At 38.7% G+C, this 20511-nt stretch overlaps 2 protein-coding genes across 4 annotated transcripts in view; one reads left to right on the forward strand and one right to left on the reverse strand.

Moving 5' to 3' along the window:
* Positions 1-20511, reverse strand: part of CCDC32 (coiled-coil domain containing 32) — a 375634-nt gene that overhangs the window by 74834 nt on the left and 280289 nt on the right. The window lies entirely within an intron of this gene.
* The window catches only part of KNL1 (kinetochore scaffold 1), a 70042-nt gene that overhangs the window by 42391 nt on the left and 7140 nt on the right, over positions 1-20511 (forward strand). For all 3 annotated transcript variants that reach the window (XM_020285948.2, XM_020285949.2, XM_076004247.1), the window contains 8 exons: positions 8709-8824; positions 10948-11038; positions 11592-11708; positions 13280-13367; positions 15219-15296; positions 15452-15491; positions 17234-17335; positions 18114-18214. In XM_020285948.2, the coding sequence (XP_020141537.2) occupies positions 8709-8824; positions 10948-11038; positions 11592-11708; positions 13280-13367; positions 15219-15296; positions 15452-15491; positions 17234-17335; positions 18114-18214 (733 nt within the window). The remainder of the gene's footprint in view (positions 1-8708; positions 8825-10947; positions 11039-11591; positions 11709-13279; positions 13368-15218; positions 15297-15451; positions 15492-17233; positions 17336-18113; positions 18215-20511) is intronic.

Genomic DNA, 20511 nt, shown 5'->3' on the forward strand with positions numbered 1-20511 from the left:
AGTAGGCTATACCATCAAGGTTTGTGTAAATATACCCAAATGACAAATTTTTCAGAATACATTCCCATCATTATGTAACATATGACTGTATACAAATGGTCAATAAACACGTGAAAGTTTTTACAGCATCATTAGCTGTTACAAAATGCAAACGAATACTACAATGAGTTTCCACTTCCTAACACCTAGGGTGGGCCAGGCGTGGTGGCTCACATCTATAATCCTAGCACTCTGAGACTTAGGTGGAAAGATCACTTGAGTTCAGGAGTTCGAGACCAGCCTGAGCAAAATCGAGACCCCATCTCTACTAAAAATAGAAAAAATTAGCTGGTCAACTAAAAACTGAAAAACATTAGCCACGTTTGGTGGCATGCACCTTGTCCCAGCTACTTGGGAGGCTTACACAGGAGGATCACTTGAGCCCAGGAGTTTGAGGTTGCTGTGAGCCAGGCTGACACCATGGCACTCTAGCCCTGGCAACAGAGCAAGACTTTGTCTCAAAAAAAAAAAAAAGAAAATCCCAAAGTAGGGAAAGGCCAAAAAGACACATTATATACGGCCCATAGGAAATGAAGTTCACAGCCGTGTATATCTGTTTCAGGACTTGAATGACTAAGTCTCTTTTAGGGTGGAGGAATTAGAGAACGTCTTCTTGAGGCAGGGGAGAGGGTTGTGCACTAGTCCTCATAGACATGTACTCAGCACCCATTTGTGCGTGCAGTTGCAAAAGCACCAGCAGACGGTGCTGTTTAGTGGCCTGTGACTACCTGCATGCTCATGGAGTGGCTCAGAACAAAGCACAATAACAGAGATAAGGTCCCTGATCTCAGGCAGTTGGTCTTAGAAAGAGGAAAGCTGACAAACACATACCTGGATGAACGAAGGAGGATATGAGTGGGGGAGTGGGTAGGGGAGGATACCTGGGTGTATAGAATGGGGAGTGGTGGGGGGGAGGTAGTGAAGGCTGAGTTTGGCTGAGAAGGAAGCAGTCAAGCAGCCGTGAACATCTGGGGAAATAGCACCTAGCTGGAGGGAACTGCACATGTTCCTTGAGGCAGGAATAGACCTTGGAATGTGTAAGAATCAGAAAAAGAATGAATAGAGACTGAGGGAGCAGTGTGGGGAGAGGAGTGGAGAGAAGAGGAACACACAGGAGGTGAGCTCAGAGACAGACAAGCCAGATTTGCAAGGGCCTGCATAAAAATAAAAAATGTTTAAAAAGCATAATAACAAACCCTCCAGTAAGGTAGAGGAACTATTTCAGGTGTTCCTGCTAGGCCTTAAGTACCCAGATGCTGATTATGTATAAGTTGGACACTTAATCATGATAATTCAAGAGAGGAGAGTAGCTTGTACACATGGTCCTGAGTTCAAGATGCAGCAAATTATTCCACCCACTGTATACAGCATCGGCACCTGCATCTAAAATGTGTCCCTAGTGCATGAGCCCAATATTCATTGATACTTTTATTCCTGGCAAATCTCTGGGAACATGGTTCTGTGCTTCATTTTTTGCTTTATGAAGATTCATGAAGAAACCTGCCCCCGCTCTTTAAACTTAGTATTATAGAAAATTTCAAACATATACAAAAATAGAGAATAGTCTAATGAGCCCCCATGTATTTATCACCCAACTTCAAAAATTATCAACTCTTGTTTTGCCTCTACTTAACCCACCTTTTACCCACTCCCATTATTTTGAAGCAATTCCCAGGCATTATCTGTTTATCTGTAAGTATTTCAATATGTATCCCTAAAAAGATAAATACTCTTATTTTGAAAACATATCTAATACCATAATCATACCTTAAAATGATTAATTATTCAGTTGGTATTTATATTTCCCTGATCGTCTTAAACATTTTTTCCAGTTAAATTAGAATCTAAATGAGGTTCAAACATTGCAGTTGGTTGAAATCTCTATTATTTTATTTATTTATTTAGAGATAGGGTCTTGCTCTGTCACCCAGACTGGAGTACAGTGGCTCAATCATAACTCACTGTAACCTTGAACTCCTGGGCTAAAGTGATCTTCTTGCCTCAGCCTCCTGAGTAGCTAGGACAACAGGTGCATGTCACCATGCCCCAACTAATTTTTTTTTTTAATTGCATTGTACTTTTATTTGTACTTTTTACAAAATATGATCCTTTTTTGCACATTATTTTGAAATTTAACATTTGTTTTTCTTTATGATATCATTAGGTAAAAATATTTCAGTCAGCCTTAAGAAAAAAGATGATTATTACTATTAGGTTCAACACTAATCCCTTTCTTTTACAATATTTTTCCATTAAGGTGGAAAGAGTAGCAGTAGTGACAGTGAATTTAAACATCATAAAATTATATGCAATGAATTTCTTAACTTGCAAACCTGATAATCAGATGCTTTAACTATGGGAATCCACCTGAATTTTCTATTTTCATCAACCACCTTTGTTATATTAAGATTTCTTCATAGTAATTCTGACAGTTACAAGGTAATGATTTGCAAAATAGTAAATCATTTTTAGCAAATTATAGAAATACAATAATAGCAATAAGCATAAAGCTCCTCATCTTAGGCTGGGCGCGGTGGTCACACCTGCAATCCTAGCACTCTGTGAGGCCGAAGCAGGCGGACTGCCTGAGGTCAAGAGTTCGAAACCAGCCTGAGCAAGAAGAGCGAGACCTCGTCTCTACAAGTAGAAATTAATTGGCCAACTAATATATATAGAAAAAATTAGCCAGGCATGGTGGTGCGTGCCTGTAGTCCCAGCTACTCGGGAGGCTGAGGCAGGAGGATTGCTTGAGCCCAGGATTTTGAGGCTGCTGTGAGCCAGGCTGACACGACGGCACTCACTCTAGGCTGGGCAACAAAGCAAGAATCTGTCTCAAAAAAAAAAAAAAATTATATATATATATAGCTCCTCATCTTTTCTCTTTTTGTCTTCCAAATTACTTCATCTTTATCTCTTGTATTCTCACACATATCTTTGTCAATATCCATCTCCTTCATTACAGTGCTATCTTTATTTTTTTTTATTTCTTTTTTTTTTTTATTTTAGTGTATTATGGGGGTACAAGTGTTAAGGTTACTTATATTGCCCATGACCCCCTCCCCTCCAACTAACTTTTTAATTGTTTGATAGAGACAAGGTCTTGCTGTGTCGAGACCTGGCTAGTCTTTAACTCTTGGTCTCAAAATATCCTCCTGCCTCCTCAGCCTCTCAAAGTGCTGGCATTACAGGCGTGAGCCACTTTACCTTAGTCTTTTAATGTATAAGGTCCCTTTTTATCTCTTTTTTTTTTCTTCCTTTTTTTCTTCCTTTCTTCCTTTTAATGAAGAAACCAGGTTTTTCCTGTACAGTTTACCATAGTCTGGGTTTTGCTAATTGTGCATACCCAAATATATTTCTCTGCCCCTTATGCTTTCGTAAATTATTATAGGTTTGATCAGATTAAGGATTTTCTTTTTTTTTCTAAATTTACTTTAATTGTACTTCCATCAGGTGATAGATAATGTCTGATGGTGATATTTAGGAGCCATTAATAATCATTATCTAGATCTGTTAATTCATTAGGGGTTATAACGTAGTGATATGCTACAGATTGAGCATCCCTAATATAAAATTTCAATATCTGAAATGCTCTAAAATTGAAAACTTTCTGAATGCTGACATGACACCACAAGTGGAAAAACTCCATACTGCCTTCATGTAACAAGTTGCAGTCATAATGTACTGTGTGTCCCCTCACCAGCCCTCTCTGGCTGACAGGACCTGCAGGTAGGCTTAGGCCTGCAGGGGCAGAGTGGGACCTGCAGATGAGCTGAGACCTACAGGGGTAGAGTGGGCTCAGCAGACAGCAGCACCAACCCAGGCAGGTTGGGATGGGACAAATCCTCAGCCACCTGTGTAGCCCTTGACTGGCAAACAAAAATCCAAACATGTCAGACACTTTCGCAGCCACTGGCACCGCCACACTTCAAGTGAGGCTTGTTTTTCCAGTGACCTATTCCCACTGGGGTTTATAGGAGTGTTGAGAAGGCACACAGCTTCCAGGGTAGATAGGCTTCTCTTCCGAGAAGGACCCAGCGGCATTGATTTGTTTTGAAAAAATGCAGATGACAGAAGAGAAATTGACAGTCTGATGGGGCCAGATAGCATATCAGCTAATTGGTTGGGAGGAGGCTTTTCCTGGTCACAGTCACTCATCCCCAGGACCAGTCAAGTGGATCCTCTCATTTCAGAGGGGAGATGGGTCCAAGAGGCCAGTGGCATCCTGGGTTCACACAAGTGGTCTCCTGGGGCCACACATGGAGTATCCTCAGTTGGGGGGTGCAGGGGAATGTACTGTGAGTCAGGAATTATGGTGATGCCAAACATCTACAAATTGTCCACATGAGTAGCTGAGAGAGTGACATCTTTGCTTTATGATGGTTCAGTGTACATATAGTTTGTTTCATGCACAAATTTATTTAAAATATTACATAAAATTAACTTCAGGTTATGTGTATGAGTTGTGTATGAAATGTAAATGAATTTTGTGTTTAACTTTGGATCCCATCCTCAAGATATCTCATTATGTATATCCAAATATTCCAACATGTGAAAAAGTCCAAAATCCAAAACACTCTGGGCTCAAGCATTTCAGATAAAGAATACTCAACCTGTAATAACTCTTTCTGCTTCATTATTCCTTCATTTATTATATAAACACTTCTATAAAGAGAAATATTACTGACTGATTAACACTATGGTGCTCAAATGGTGGTAGTGTTCACCAGGAATTCGGGGGTTGGGGGGGTAGACCCACATCTTAGGGATGTGGTGAGCATTGTGGAGGGGAAGGGCATAACTCTAACCCTTCCTAGGGAGAGGCAAAGATATAAAATGTAACCAAAATGTTAAAAACAAACAAACAAAACATTTATCGAGGGGCCGGGCACGTTGGCTGTAATCCTAGCACTCTGGGAGGCCGAGGGGTGGATTGCTCAAGGTCAGGAGTTCAAAACCAGCCTGAGCAAGAGTGAGACCCCGTCTCTACTATAAATAGAAGGAAATTAATTGGCCAACTAATATAGATAGAAAAAATTAGCCAGGCATGGTGGCGCATGCCTGTAGTCCCAGCTACTCGGGAGGCTGAGGCAGCAGGATCACTTGAGCCCAGGAGCTTGAGGTTGCTGTGAGCTAGGCTGTCGCCATGGCACTCACTCTAGCCTGGGCAACAAAAGGAGACTCTGTCTCAAAAAAAACAAACAAAAAAAACCATTTATCGAGTGTCAGATGGGAGGGAGGGGATGGGCATATACATACATAATGAGTGTGATGTGTACCACTTGGGGCATGGACACGCTTGATACTCTGACTCAGAGGGGAGGGGAGGCAAGGGCAATATGTGTAACCTTAACATTTATACCCCCATAATATGCTGAAATAAAAAAGGGGGGCGGGGGCATGGGCAATATATATAACCTTAACATTTGTACCCCCATAATATGCTGAAATTTAAAAAAGAGAGAGAAATATTCCTTTACCAACTATTTAGTTCCTATAGGGAAGGCACTCAGCCATTTTTCCAAGGAGCCCTGATTTCTTTTTTTTTTTTTTGAGACAGAGTCTCGCTTTGTTGCCCAAGCTAGAGTGAGTGCCATGGCGTCAGCCTAGCTCACAGCAACCTCAAACTCCTGGGCTCAAGCAATCCTACTGCCTCAGCCTGAATAGCTGGGACTACAGCTGGAATAGCTGGGACTAGTCCCCGAGCGCTCTTGCTCAGGCTGGTTTCGAACTCCTGACCTCGAGCAATCCACCTGCCTCGGCCTCCCAGAGTGTTAGGATTACAGGCATGAGCCACCACGCCTAGCCCCCTGATTTCTTTTAGTGGGAAAATGGTGTTTAGAAAACACAATCAGTGTTCTAGCATTGCTGTTTCTTTTTGAGCCAATGCATATAGTTTTGATTTTTATGGATAATTATAGCCTTGCAAATACTTTTTTTTGTTTTTTGAGAGACAGGTTATCACTCTGTAGCCTTGACTAGAGTGCAGTGGTGTCGTCATAGCTCACTGCAACCTCAAACTCCTGGGCTCAAGTGATCTTCCCACCTCAGCCTCCTGAGTAGCTGTGACTATAGGTGCATGCCACTATTTCCAGCTAATTTTGTTTTTTTTTTCTTTTTTTGAGACAGAGCCTTGCTCTGTTGCCCTGGCTAGAGTGAGTGCCGTGGCATCAGCCTAGCTCACAGCAACCTCAAACTCCTGGGCTCAAGCAATCCTTCTGCCTCAGCCTCCTGAGTAGCTGGGACTACAGGCATGTGCCACCATGCCCGGCTAATTTTTTCTATATATATTAGTTGGCCAATTAATTTCTTTCTATTTTTAGGAGAGACAGGGTCTTGCTCTTGCTCAGGCTAGTATTGAACTCCTGACCTCGAGCTATCCACCCACCTCAGCCTCCCGGAGAGCTAGGATTACAGGTGTGAGCCACTGCGCCCGGCTTCCAGCTAATTTTTTAAATTTTTTTGTAGAGAGCAGGTTTAAAACTCCTAACCTCAAGCAATCCTCCCACCTTGGCCTCACAAAGTGTTAGCATTACAGGCATCAGCCACTGTGCCTGGCCAATAAATAGTTTTTAAGAAAGAGAGTCAACCTCAATTATAATTACTTTTAGCACTTTTCTACATTTTCTTAGTGTATCTGCTAGAAAATGTGTTAGGATAGAGATAGGAATTAAAGCCTCATTCAGTTACTTCCTTTTAATTTATCAACTAAAAGGGGAGAGTAAGAGAAATCTTAGATTTCTTTAGCATTTCTGGTACCTTTTTTAAAAAAACTTTTTCTGTGACCTTAAGAGACTGGTCAATATTACGTCCATTTTATAGATGAGGAGTCTAGAGTATGAAGTTTAGAGTGGTTTTGTACCACACTGCCTGTGAATAATGGACAGTTGTAGGGTTTTGTTTGGGTCTTTTTTGTTTTTTGTTTTTTTTTTTTTTTTGAGACAGAGTCTCGCTTTGTTGTCCAGGCTAGAGTGAGTGCCGTGGCGTCAGCCTAGCTCACAGCAACCTCAATCTCCTGGGCTCGAGTGATCCTTCTGCCTCAGCCTCCCGAGTAGCTGGGACTACAGGCATGCGCCACCATGCCCGGCTAATTTTTATATATATATATATCAGTTGGCCAATTAACTTCTTTCTATTTATAGTAGAGACGGGGTCTCGCTCTTGCTCAGGCTGGTTTCGAACTCCTGACCTTGAGCAATCCGCCCGCCTCGGCCTCCCAAGAGCTAGGATTACAGGCGTGAGCCACAGCGCCCGGCCTGTTTTTGGTTTTTTATAAGACAAGTTCTTGCTCTGTTTTCCAGGCTAGAGTGCAGTTGTGTGATCATAGCTAACTGTAGCCTCAAACTCCTGGGCTCCAGTGATCCTTCTGCTTAAACCTCATGAGCAAGCTGCCACTACAGGTGTATGCCACCACAGCTGGCTAATTTTTCTGGGTGTGTGTGTTTGTTTGTTTGTTTTAGAGAGAAGGGGTCTTGCTTGTATTTAGGCTGGTCTTGAACTCCTGGCTTTAAGCAACCCTCCTCTTAGGCCTCCCAAAGGGCTAGGATTACAGGTGTGAGCCAATGCACCTGGCCTTTTGTTTCGTTTTTATCAGTCATGTGATATAAAGAGCTGACTTGATTTTTTCAATATTGCATCAAGGCCTTCAAAGTCATTGGATTAGAATTACAAGACATGTTAAAATAACTAAATTTTGACTGCCTTATTTTATTAAAATGGAGGATATACTAGAAAAGTTTGAGTTCATCTTGGATAGAAGTAAGGATTATGGTTAGAGAATGGGAAGTATTATCTAGGAAACCAGCTCTTTTTTTTTTTTTTTTTTTGTGAGACAGAGTCCTCCTCTGTTGCCCAGGCTAGAGTGCCGTGGTATCAGCCTAGCTCACAGCAACCTCAAACTCCTGGGCTCAAGCGATCCTCCTGCCTCAGCCTCCCGAGTAGCTAGGACTACAGGTATGCACCACCATGCCCAGCTAGTTTTTTCTATATATTTTTAGTTGCCCAGCTAATTTCCTTCTATTTTTAGTAGATGTAGGGACTCACTCTTGCTTAGGCTGGTCTTAAACTCCTGAGCTCAAAGAATCCACCCACCTGGGCCTCCCAGCGTGCTAGGAGTACAGGTGTGAGCCACCATGCCCAGCCTGCTTTTTTTTTTTTTTTTTTTTTTTTTTTGGTAATAAAGAGGTACCTGGTAAATTTGAATTTTTAGGTCGTATTGATTTTCTTAGATACTGCATAACTGATTTCAAACCACTTTCAGTCCCATGTGAATGCAATGGAATGCTGATGGCATTAATGACACAAGATACAGTTGCATTAAACATCTGTGGGGAAATGGACTTTTTGAAGTCAGAGACTTGAATTCAAATTCCATCTTGGGCTAGGCATGGTAGCTCACGCCTGACTCAGGAGGCTGAGGGGAGGAGATGGTTTGAGCCCAGGAGTTTAAGACCAGCTGGGCATCATAGTGAGACTCTTACTCTAAAAAAAATAATAAGTAAGTAAAAAACAAATTCCAATTTGTAGCTTACTAGCTGTATGAACTTAATAGAATATTCAAAATATTTTATAGAACTTTTTAAAAAACCCACTGTGAAACTTGAATTAGTCCTTGTACATGGTTTTGTCCTCAAGATACCAGTTCTGAGGGACTTACTTATTTATTTTTTCAGTTTGCTATCAACACACCACCTACTCCAGAAGACCTGATGTTAAGTCAGTATGTTTATCGACCGAAGATTCAGATTTATAAAGAAGATTGTGAAACTCGTTGCCAAAAGATTGAAGAGTAAGAAAGCTTTGATTTTTGTGTGAATGGGATTTTTGTTTGTTTGTTTTGCTTGGTGGATCAGTGAATAGTCTGTGTGGTAAAGTTTTGATTAGAATAACATTGGCATGGGAAAAAGTTGATGGCATTAACTGCAATGTGATATGAGGGAAAGAGTGTCAGCTTTGTAGTCAGATTAAATGAAGCTCAGTCCTGGCTACAACACTAGCTGTGTAACCTTGGGTAAGTCATTTAACTTTCATTTCCAAATCTGTACAGTAGAGATAAAATCTACTCAGTCAATAGAAATGAACAGTAGAAATAGTGTATATAAAATATTTTTGGGCCGGGCGCAGTGGCTCACGCCTGTAATCCTAGCACTCTGGGAGGCCAAAGTGGGAGGATTGCTTGAGCTCAGGAATTCAAGACCAACCTGAGCAAGAGCGAGACCCTTTCTCTACTATAAATAGAAAGAAAATTAGCCAAACAGCTAAAAATAGAAAAAATTGGCTGGGCATGGTGGTACATGCCTGTAGTCCCAGCTACTTGGGAGACTGAGGCAGAAGGATTGCTTGAGCCCAGGAGTTTGAGATTGCTGTGACATAGGCTCATGGCACTCTAACTCAGGCTACAGAGTGAGACTCTGTCTCAAAAAAAAAAAAAAAAAAAAGGTTTCATACTATTCTGAGCAAAAAATAGGTCCTCAATAAAAATAAATAATAATTGTTAGCTTATGATATTATAAATTGATTGCTACAGAACATCTTCAAAAGAAGATAGTACCCTTTAGGGATTTATACAGGTTCAGTATTCCTGATTTGAAAATTGGAAATGCTTTTTGATCACTGACATGATGCCACAAGTGGAAAATTCCACACACAAGTACATAGACTTTGTTTCAGTAGACAAAATTATTTGAAATGTAGTATAAAATTAATTTCATATTATGTGTATAAGGTATATATGAAACATAAATGAATTTCATGTTTAGATTTGGGTCCCCTCCCCAAGATAACTCATTATGTATATCCAAATATTCCAGCATCTGACAAAGTCCAAAATCCAAAACACTTCTGGTAGCAAGCATTTTGGATGAGGTATGAACAACCTGTATATAATGGCTGAAATCAAATTGCCCAGGTTTATAATTTTATCATATTTGCCCTTGATTTGCATATGTAAAAGATCATGGTTTTACTTAGAAGATAGCTCATTGCTTTGGTGTATGTAAATGCTGCAGACTAATTTATAAATTAGATATATCTTGATTACCTTAGGTAAATCAGGATTTACAACCTAATGTTTATGTCATTCTTATCTAGGACTATCCAACTAAATTTGAACCAATCTAACAGACAGAAAAGAAATATAATCTTTACGAATTATATTGTTTTAAAAGAAATTTAAGATACTGTTAAATTATAGTACTTAAAATTTGCCTGATTCTGGATTTGTTCGCTCAATAAATATTTATTGAGCGCCTACATGTGCTAGGCACTGTACTAAGTGTTGGAGTTTATCACTAAACAAGACAGACAAGTTTCTTCCTGTTGTTTAAAAGAGTTGAGTGTTTGGATTTGTCTGAGAATGTTTTATTTTCAATGAACTGTGATCTTGAACTCAATGAGCAGTATTTTTAGATGTCTTCTATTTGATTTTGCACCTACGTGCCTTTGTATATCTTCTAACTCTAATAGAAATATATTTCCTCCACTTATTAACAAGAGACTAATAATATATGTTGCATTTACAATAGCTTTGCTACTTTTATAGATGCTATTCTATAATGGTGAGCTGTGACTGAACTTAATTGGGGACTTTTACCTAAACTAATAGCTATAACTTCATAGCAGTTATTATTGACAGACCTTAAGGGTACTTTATAAGCAACATGTTTTTATGTTGGAGCAAGCTGATAACATCAAGATGAGAATTCTGTTAGTGAAAGAAGTTTTTTTGGTTTATGATATTCTTGAACTGCTGTTCTAGTGAATAGTTAGGCTGGCCATTTGTCTTAAGTGAATTCCCCTCTTTTTATGTAGAGAAAAAGTAGGAAAAATTAAATTAAGTATGCCTATAGATCTTAGCTGATTTATTTAAGCTGGCTTCTGAACCCTGTGCTAATAAACTTCTCTGTATTTTAGATTAAAGCTTTCTGCATTGAACCAAGATAAACTATTGGCTGATATAAATAGGAGCCTGTGGGAAAAAATGAGACACTATTCTGATGAACAGGTACTTTTGTCTCATTTTCTGAACGGAAATCAGTATAGACATTTTGAACAGTGTTTATTGTGAAATAAATAACTATTACTTGATCATTAGTTATGAGTTCATTAACTTATTTCTTAGATGTAATATGCTACCAAGGTCTTATTTAATTATATATAAGTAATTGTTAATATGTAATCTTGTCAAACCTGTGGTGATCAATTTAATATATGAAATATATTTGAAGTTTATTTGAGTTCCTTCCTGTGTGCCTTTCACTTAGATTTAGATGAAGAAAAGTTTACTTTAGTTGATAAAATACTAGATGACCCATTTTGTATGTGCCCTAATATAGTAAAACTAGGAACCTGTCATTTTTTAATTTGTAATATGAATAAACAAATTAAAAGCAGGAATCAAACTATAATCATTGGTTATGTTCTTAAACAATTATATGGAATTAAATTTGTAATGAGAAGTATCCTGCCTTAGGAATCATAATCTAGGATAGGTAAAGCCTAGCACATGGCAGATCATTTACCTTTTCTGACATGTACTCTTTAACTATCTCTTACAGCTGAAGGCCTTTGGAATATACCTTAACAAAATAAAATCACGTTTTACCAAGATGACTAAAGTTTTCACTCACCAAGGAAAAGTGGCTCTATATGGCAAGCTGGCGCAATCAGCTCAGGTAATTTGAGAGACTTAACATCATAGAAAGAAAGAGATATTAAAATTACTTTATAGTGGTTGTGGAATATGAAGAATGTTTCTTAGGAGATACACAAATAAGACTTGGACAAAAACTTAACAATTGTTTATAAGAGGTGAGATTCAATTTGTCAAAAGTGGCAAATCCTGGTATCTTGAGTAATATTGGAATATAGTTACTAATACGGGCCTATGTCTCATTTTAAATGTTGTCATTCATTATACATATTAAAATATATATAAGATTCTAGGCCGGGCGCGGTGGCTCACGCCTGTAATCCTAGCACTCTGGGAGGCCGAGGCGGGCGGATTGCTCGAGGTCAGGAGTTCAAAACCAGCCTGAGCAAGAGCGAGACCCCGTCTCTACTAAAAATAGAAAGAAATTAATTGGCCAACTAATATATATAGAAAAAATTAGCCGGGCATGGTGGCGCATGCCTATAGTCCCAGCTACTCGGGAGGCTGAGGCAGTAGGATCACTTGAGCCCAGGAATTTGAGGTTGCTGTGAGCTAGTTTGATGCCACGGCACTCATTCTAGCCTGGGCAACAAAGTGAGACTTTGTCTCAAAATAAATAAATAAATAAGTAAGTTAATTAATTAATTAATTATATATAAGATTCTAGTCTCCTGTTGATAAGGACTGTATCATAGTATTATCTTCCTCATAGTTCATACAGAGCTATATATGTGTATGCATATGTATTTTCCAAAATGACTATCCTTTTGAAAATGGTCTGCATTATGGTGCACTAGTACTCATGAAAAGGAAAAAAGAAGATAGAATATTTAAAAAAAAAAAGTGTCTGCATAAAAAAACTTTCCATTGCAAATAAGTATGGGAAATGTTTCATGCAATATCCCCTTTAGGAGAAATATAAACTTTTTAAAGTCTAAAAACAAAGTAGTCTATAATTCTGAAGAACTATTTTTCAAAGTAATGAATATTAATATCCTATGTTCCATGGGACACATATAGAAATGCTGCAATAAAGGAAGCATAAAAATCTGCCTTTTTTTTTTTTCTTTTTTTGAGACAGGGTCTTGCTCTGTCTCCTGAGCTAGAGTACAGTGGTACTCTAGTGGTACATCATAGCTCACTGTAACCTCAAACTCCTGGGTTCTAGTGATCCTCCTGCCTCAGCCTCCCAAGTAGCTGGGAATATAGGCAGGGGCATGTCATCATGCCCTGCTAATTTTTCTGTTTTTGGTAGAGATGGGATCTCACTCTTGCTGAGGCTGGTCTCGAACTCCTGGGCTCAAGCTATCCTCCCGTCTTGGCCTCTCAAAGTGCTAGGATTACAGGCATGAGCCATGATTCCTGGCCTTAAACTGCTTTTTTAAAAAAATTATTTTATTTTATATAAATTTATAAAATAAATTTACTTCACAAAATTTATTTTTATTTATTTTTAAGTTCAGACTTGAAGCTATGACCTTCATTTTAAAATTTGCCCATTCATGATTGAGATATAGTAATTTTGTCAGCAGTTTGAACCATTTCTAATATTTTAGAGGTTTAACTTGACAGTCTATAATATTCTGTGTTTAGAATGAAAGGGAGAAACTTCAGATAAGGATAGATGAGATGGACAACATACTTAAGAAGATCAATAACTGTCTCACTGAGGTGGAAATAGGTAAAGTATTTGAAATACTTTTCCAAAAGAAATTTTAATTTTATATGCTTTCATACAGTAGAGATTGTTGATATCATTATGTTGAAGACGTCTATCAGCAGCTTTAGACATTAAATTAGAGCAAATTAAAGCCCCTTTTTTCAAAGATCACATAATTCCACATAATCATCAAATTTGGTCCCTCTTAGTCCTTAGCTATCTTGAACTCTCTTTTAGCATTTGACACGGCTAATTGTTCTTTTCTTCCTGAAACTTTCATCTCCTTTCACCTCTATTGCACTACCTTGACCCTATTCTTTTATCCTGGCTCTTCCTTTCTACTCCTCTATTGACTTCTCTTTCTCTAACCCCTTGTGGGGGATTTAGATTTTATCATCTGTTCTTTTCTATATTCTCCCTCCTAATGTTTTCATCTGCCTTAATTATGCTTGTGTGACTAATCCCCAAATTCAGTTAAATTCATCATGTATTTGTTTTGGTTTTTGTTGTTTTTTATTTTTTTAAGACAGTCTCACTCTGTTGCCCAGACTAGAGTGCCACGGTGTCAGTCTAGCTCACAGCAACCTCAAACTCCTGGGCTCAAGCAATCCTCCCGCCTCAGCCTCCCAGAGTGCTAGGATTACAGGCCGTGAGCCACCATGCCCAGCCCATGTATTTGTTAAACATATAGTACATGACAGATAAGGTACTTTTGTATTAGAAAAATAAAATAAAATTAAGATATTTAAGACACATATTTTGTCCTTAAGTAACTTAAAATCATTTTGGATCGGGGTCATTTTTGGCATCTTTCTCTTGAGTTCCAGACTTAGATTTCTAGCTTCGTTCTGAACCTCTATGCAAAAATATCCTTAAGTACCTTCAATTCTCCAAATAGAATGAAATTTATTATCCTCTCCCATCTCCAAAATCAAATTCAAGAACTTGTTTTCTCTATGATGTTTCTCATCTCTATTAAAGGCTTCACAATTCTGATATGTTATAAAAGGCTCAAAACTTTCAATGTCTTTGACACTCTTAACAAGTCCTGTCATATCTGCTTCTTCAGCATCTCTTGTATTTTTCCCCCTTCTCATTAAGGCTCACATTAATTCTGAAATGTGCAATTTTAGGTCTTCTAACTAATCCATCATTCTGTCTCCTTTCAGTCCATCCTTCACATTGGTGCGAGATTAATAATTATGAAGGACAGTTTTCATAATTTTACACCCCCCAAAAACTTTTATCTTTCTATTTATAAAAAAATAAAGTCCAAACTCCTAAGCTTCACATTTAACATTCTCTTTAATCATATTCAGATCTTCTTTTTACATGACTTGCTAATACTCCCTTATACATCTTAAATTCCAACCAAATCTTGCCATTTCTATGCAGTTCTGCCACTTTTGTCTTTGCTAATTCATTCTTCTTCTATTTTTCACCAAAGGAATTAGTCTCTATATTCCTTGAGCTCCCACAGCTATTTTGTTAGTACTTCTTATATAGTACCCATCATGCCTATTCATACTATAGTTATTGTACAGTTTATCTTCCTAATTAAATATAAGCTCCATGGAGGCAAAGATCAGCTCTTATTTTTCTCTGTATTTTTCAAAGTCTTTAACGCTATACTTTGCACAGAATAAGTGCCTAGTACATGTTTTCTGCATTGAATTGACAATTGTGTATATGAAATCCATAGTCTAAGACTACTCTACCCCTTTATTCATTACTTTACTTTCTACTTCACAGAAAAAAATAGAAGCCATCAGGTAGAACGTCTAAGCTTCCTACTATTAAAGAAATAATCTCTGATTGTTTAATAAATTTTTTGACCGAGTTTTTCCTAATACATGTTATTATCTACTTTAGAAACTAAGAATTTGGAGAATGAAGACAAAGACAATCCTATGGAAGAAGGGGTTTCTGAAATAAGAGTTGCAGAGAAAGGTAACTGAATTAGTTAAGGAGATAAATGGGAAAACACGCCCTTCTGTTCTGTTTGTATATTTAGGTGAGATTAAGTCAGAATTTTCAGTGAGACAGATGATTTTTGTGGCAACATTCTAATGTATCCATTTTGGATTTTTTTTTTCTTTTTAAAGAATTAGAACAGCTGAAAACTGAAGAAGAAGAGCTTCAAAGGTCAGTCTTCAATCCAAGTGTTAGAAAATATAATGCTCAACTCCTAGGCTAAATGACTTCCTGCCTCCAGAGACTGACAGAATTGGGGACATGACTCTTGACTAAGGCTGACTCAGGGCTTCTGCTCCACTTTGAATTGGACCCTAGAAACCATCTTAGTCAACAATATTTTCGAAGCACTTATTGTTTGAATACTATCAGTATCTTTTTAAAGAAAATAAGCCTAGCATTAAACTGCTTTTATATTATATTTAAGTAAATATAAAAGGAGGTATATATTTCTTAGGCTTATAACTCTTATTTAACTGTAAGACAAAAAGAAAGTAGGCCCAGAATGGTAGCTCTCACCTGTAACCCTAGCACTCTGGGAGGCTGAGGTGAGATCACTTAAGCCCAGGAGTTTAAGACTAGCCTGGGCAATGTAGGAAGACCCTTTCTCTACAAAAAATAAAAACATTAGCCCAGCATGGTGGAGCATTCCTGTAGTTCCAGCTACTCGGGAGGTTGAGACAGGAGGATTGCTTGAGGCCAGGAGTTCAAGACCAGTTGGGGCAACATAGAAGACCCTGTCTCTAAAAAAAAAAGAAGAAGAAGAAGAAAAAAAACAAGCCAGGTATGGTGGCATGCACCTGTAGTCCCAGCTACTCAAGAGGTTAAGGCAGGAGAAACACTGGAGCCCAGGAGTTTGAGGCTGCAGTGAGCTATGATTGCCCTAGCCTGGGTGACAGAACAAGACCCTATCTCTAAAAATAAAATAAAATAATTTTAACTAAAAATGTAATATTTAATAATTATCTTATGTGAATCCCAGGGATGTCTTCGTGGATCCTAATTTGAAAGACAATGATTTATAACTTTCTTAAGTAGACCCACTTATAGATTAATGCTTATCAAAAAACAAAACAAGGCCGGGCGCCGTGGCTCACGCCTGTAATCCTAGCACTTTGGGAGGCCGAGGCGGGCGGATTGCTCAAGGTGAGGAGTTCGAAACCAGCCTGAGCGAGACCCCGTCTCTACCAAAAATAGAAATAAATTAATTGACCAACTAAAAATATATATACAAAAAATTAGCCGGGCATGGTGGTGCATGCCTGTAGTCCCAGCTACTCGGGAGGCTGAGGCAGGAGGATCGCTGAGCCCAGGAGATTGAGGTTGCTGTGAGCGAGGCTGACGCCACGGCAATCACTCTAGCCTGGGCAACAAAGTGAGACTCTGTCCCCCAAAAAAAAAAAAAAAAAGGCCAAGCACAGTGGCTCATGTCTGTAATCATAGCACTCTGGTATGCCAAGACAGGAGGATCGCTCAAGGTCAGGAGTTTGAAATCAGCCTAAGCAAGAGCGAGACCCCGTCTCTACTAAAAGTAGAAAGAAATTAATTGACCAACTAAAAATATATAGAAAAAATTAGCTGGGCATGGTGGTGCATGCCTATGGTCCCAGCTACTTGGGAGGCTGAGGCAGTAGGATCACTTGAACCCAAGAGTTTGAGGTTGCTGTGAGCTAAGCTGATGCCATGGCACTCATTCTAGCCTGGGCAAAGTGAGACACTGTCTAAAAAAAAAAAAAAAAAAAAACCAAAGAAACTAAAACTAATAATGTAGAAATAGATGCCATATACCTGCATTGTTACCTCAATAGGGCGCTATCTAGCATATGAATTATTGTTACAAACCTTTTAGACTAATAATCTGAATTCTCTAACAAAGGCCTTATCTTTATATGAATACCTGCTTTTATTTGCAGAAATCTCTTAGAACTGGAGGTACAAAAAGAGCAGACACTTGCTCAAATAGACTTTCTGCAAAAACAAACAAAGAGGACTGAAGAGCTACTGGATCAGCTGAGGTAAGGAAAAGCAGGTGTTATTAGTTTCTGTCTTATCCTGTGCCTTAGTGGTTGTCTGAACTACTGGAAGAGTTGATATGTTTTTAATGTGTTGCTGTTTTTAACCTATAGTACAGTGCAACTTCAGAAAGACAGTATGATCAATACTAAGCTGAAAATATACAGAGTTGGAGAACTATGAAATTATTATTTTTAAATATTTAACACTTCACATTGCATAGACTTGGATTTTTCTGTGGTATACAACTCAAGATTGATCTCTTATTTATTTCAAAAGCAAAAGTTTGTACATTTACAATATTTGAATTGAAATATTGTCTCCCAATCCAGTGGAAAAACATTAGTAGCTGCTGTTGGTACTCTTTGAGTGGTACCAGTTCCCCCTCTTCTTTTTTTTTTTTTTTTTGAGACAGAGTCTCACTTTGTTGCCCAGGCTAGAGTGAGTGCCGTGGCATCAGCCTAGCTCACAGCAACCTCAATTTCCTGGGCTCAAGCAATCCTGCTGCCTCAGCCTCCCGAGTAGCTGGGACTACAGGCATGCGCAACCATGCCTGGCTGATTTTTTCGATATATTAGTTGGCCAATTAATTTCTTTCTTTTTATAGTAGAGACGGGGTCTCGCTCTTGCTCAGACTGGTTTCGAACTCCTGACCTCGAGCAATCCGCCCGCCTCGGCCTCCCAGAGTGCTAGGATTACAGGTGTGAGCCACCACACCCGGCCTTCCCCCTTCTTTTATCTTAGGGAAAAAAAATTCTTATCTTGTTTATCTTTCTCCAGCCTGTCTGAATGGGATATCATTGAGTGGAGTGACGACCAAGCTGTATTCACCTTTGTTTATGACACAGTAGAACTCACCATCAGCTTTGGAGAATCAGTAGGTGAGTAGCCAAAGCAAGACAGCTCCTCTGCAGAAAAATGAATGGCTAAACTCACTAAAAATTCAAATGGTAACTTTTTTTTTTTTTGAAATTGTCTCACTTTGTTGCCAGGGCAATATGATCATAGCTCACTGCAACCTCAAACTCCTCGGTCCAAGTGATCCTCCTGCCTCAGCCTCCTGAGTAGCTGAGTACAGGTGCATACCACCATGCCCAGCTAATTTTTTTATATTTTGTGGAGACGGGGTCTCACTCTTTTTTTTTTTTTTTTTTTTGAGACAGATTCTCACTCTGTTGCCCAGGCTAAAGTGCCGTGGAGTCAACCTAGCTCACAGCAACCTCCAACTCCTGGGCTCAAGTAATCCTTCTGTCTCAGCCTCCCGAGTAGCTGGGACTACAGGCATGCGCCACCATGCCTAACTAATTTTTTCTGTATATAATTTTAGTTGGCCAATTAATTTCTTTCTATTTTTTAGTAGCGACATAGTCTTGCTCTTGCCCAGGCTGGTTTCGAACTCCTGACCTCAAGCAATCCTCCCACCTCGGCCTCCCAAAATGCTAGGATTAGAGGCACGAGTCACCACCACCAGCCTAAATGATTACTATTGACACAATGAGAGCACTGCTGAAAATCTTAAAAGAATCAATTGCTTTAGTGATAATATAATTTTATTTTATTACATAATGAATAAAAACTGCAGCTAGTGAATATTGCCCTGTGTTGAATTATATTAGATGATAATAATTTTTTTTGTTGTTTTTTTTGTAGACAGTCTCACTCTGTCACCCTGGGTAGAGTACAGTGGCATGAGCATAGCTCACTGCAACCTCCAGCTCCTGGGCTCAAGCAATCCTCCTATCTCAGCCTCCCAAGTAGCTGGGGCTATAAGCACGTGCCACATTGCCCGCCTAATTTTTCTATTTTTAGTAGAGATGGTGTCTCACTCTTGCTTAGGCTGGTCTCAAACTCCTGAGCTCAGGCAATCCTCCCTCCTCAGCCTCCCAGAGTGCTAGGATGATAGGCATGAGCCACCGCGCCTGGCCATGTCAATAGTTGTCTTTAACCTTGATGACTACAATAACATTCTAACTGCTGTTTATGGATCTTCCTTTCCTCTCCAATTCATTCTCTTTCCTATAACTGTAGCGATAATTAAAATCTGATCATGCACTTACTACTCTTAGGCTTATGATAAAAATATTTAATGTAGTCTATAAAGCTTTGCATGAATTGAATTTTTCTCATTTTCCTGACTCATCTTTTATTATTAATGCCTACCAATTCTCTGCATGTTGGCCATGATAGACTTCTTTCATTTCCTTAAATGATTATGATCTTTTATGCTCAGTCATATTCCATCCTACATCAAGACCTTCATGCTGATATTTCTTATGCCTAGGAACTCTTTCCCTGCCCTTATAAATTCCTATTAATAATCCTTAAGAGCTAAGCCTCAATTACCACTTTCTCAGGAAAGTTTTCCTTGCCATTTTCCCTCTTTAGTATAGATGCTATCTCTACTAAAAATAGAAAAATTAGGCAGGTGATGTGGTACGTACCTATAGTCAGTCCCAGCTACTCAGGAAGCTGAGATAGGAGGATCGCTTGAGCCCAGGAGTTGGAGGTTACAGTGAGCTATGATGATGCCACTGTACTATACCCAGGACTACAGAGTAAGATTCTGTCTCAAAAAAAAAAATTATTATCATCTAATATAATTCAACAAAGGGCAATATTCACTAGCTGCAGTGTGTATTCTTTATCTAATAAATATATGTCCTCATTGCTTCCTGCAGTTTTCCTTGATAGTGCTTATCACAGTTTGTAGTTCTCAGTATGTTTATTAGTACAATGATCTGTGTATCCCCTTAAGTTGCAAGCCCCTTGAGGGCATAGGTTGAGCATGTCTATTTTCATCATTATGGTGTCCATAGTGCCTAACACTTAGAAAATATTTAACAAAGAGAAAAGAATTTGAAAGACAGGAGATAACTCTAGAGTCTAGAGGAGTGAGCATCTATCCTAGCTACCTAAAACTTATTACAGCAATGTTAAGAGCATAAATCATTTTTATTCTATTTGTACAAGGATAGTAGGTGTGAGGAGGTCATAGTCATTTTCCTTATATGATTCCTGAAAATAAAATTATCTTTGCCCAGAAGTTAGGGGTTATAGGGGGAGGCCTTAACAAATATAACTGTGTACTGCAGTTTAAATTTCCTTCAAAGTTCTACCAATAAATGTAGTTGAGCAGTATCAGGGGACCCTTTACCATATTCAGAATGATATGCTTCAA

This window comes from Microcebus murinus, chromosome 6, assembly GCF_040939455.1.
Source record: "Microcebus murinus isolate Inina chromosome 6, M.murinus_Inina_mat1.0, whole genome shotgun sequence".
NCBI lineage: Eukaryota > Metazoa > Chordata > Mammalia > Primates > Cheirogaleidae > Microcebus > Microcebus murinus.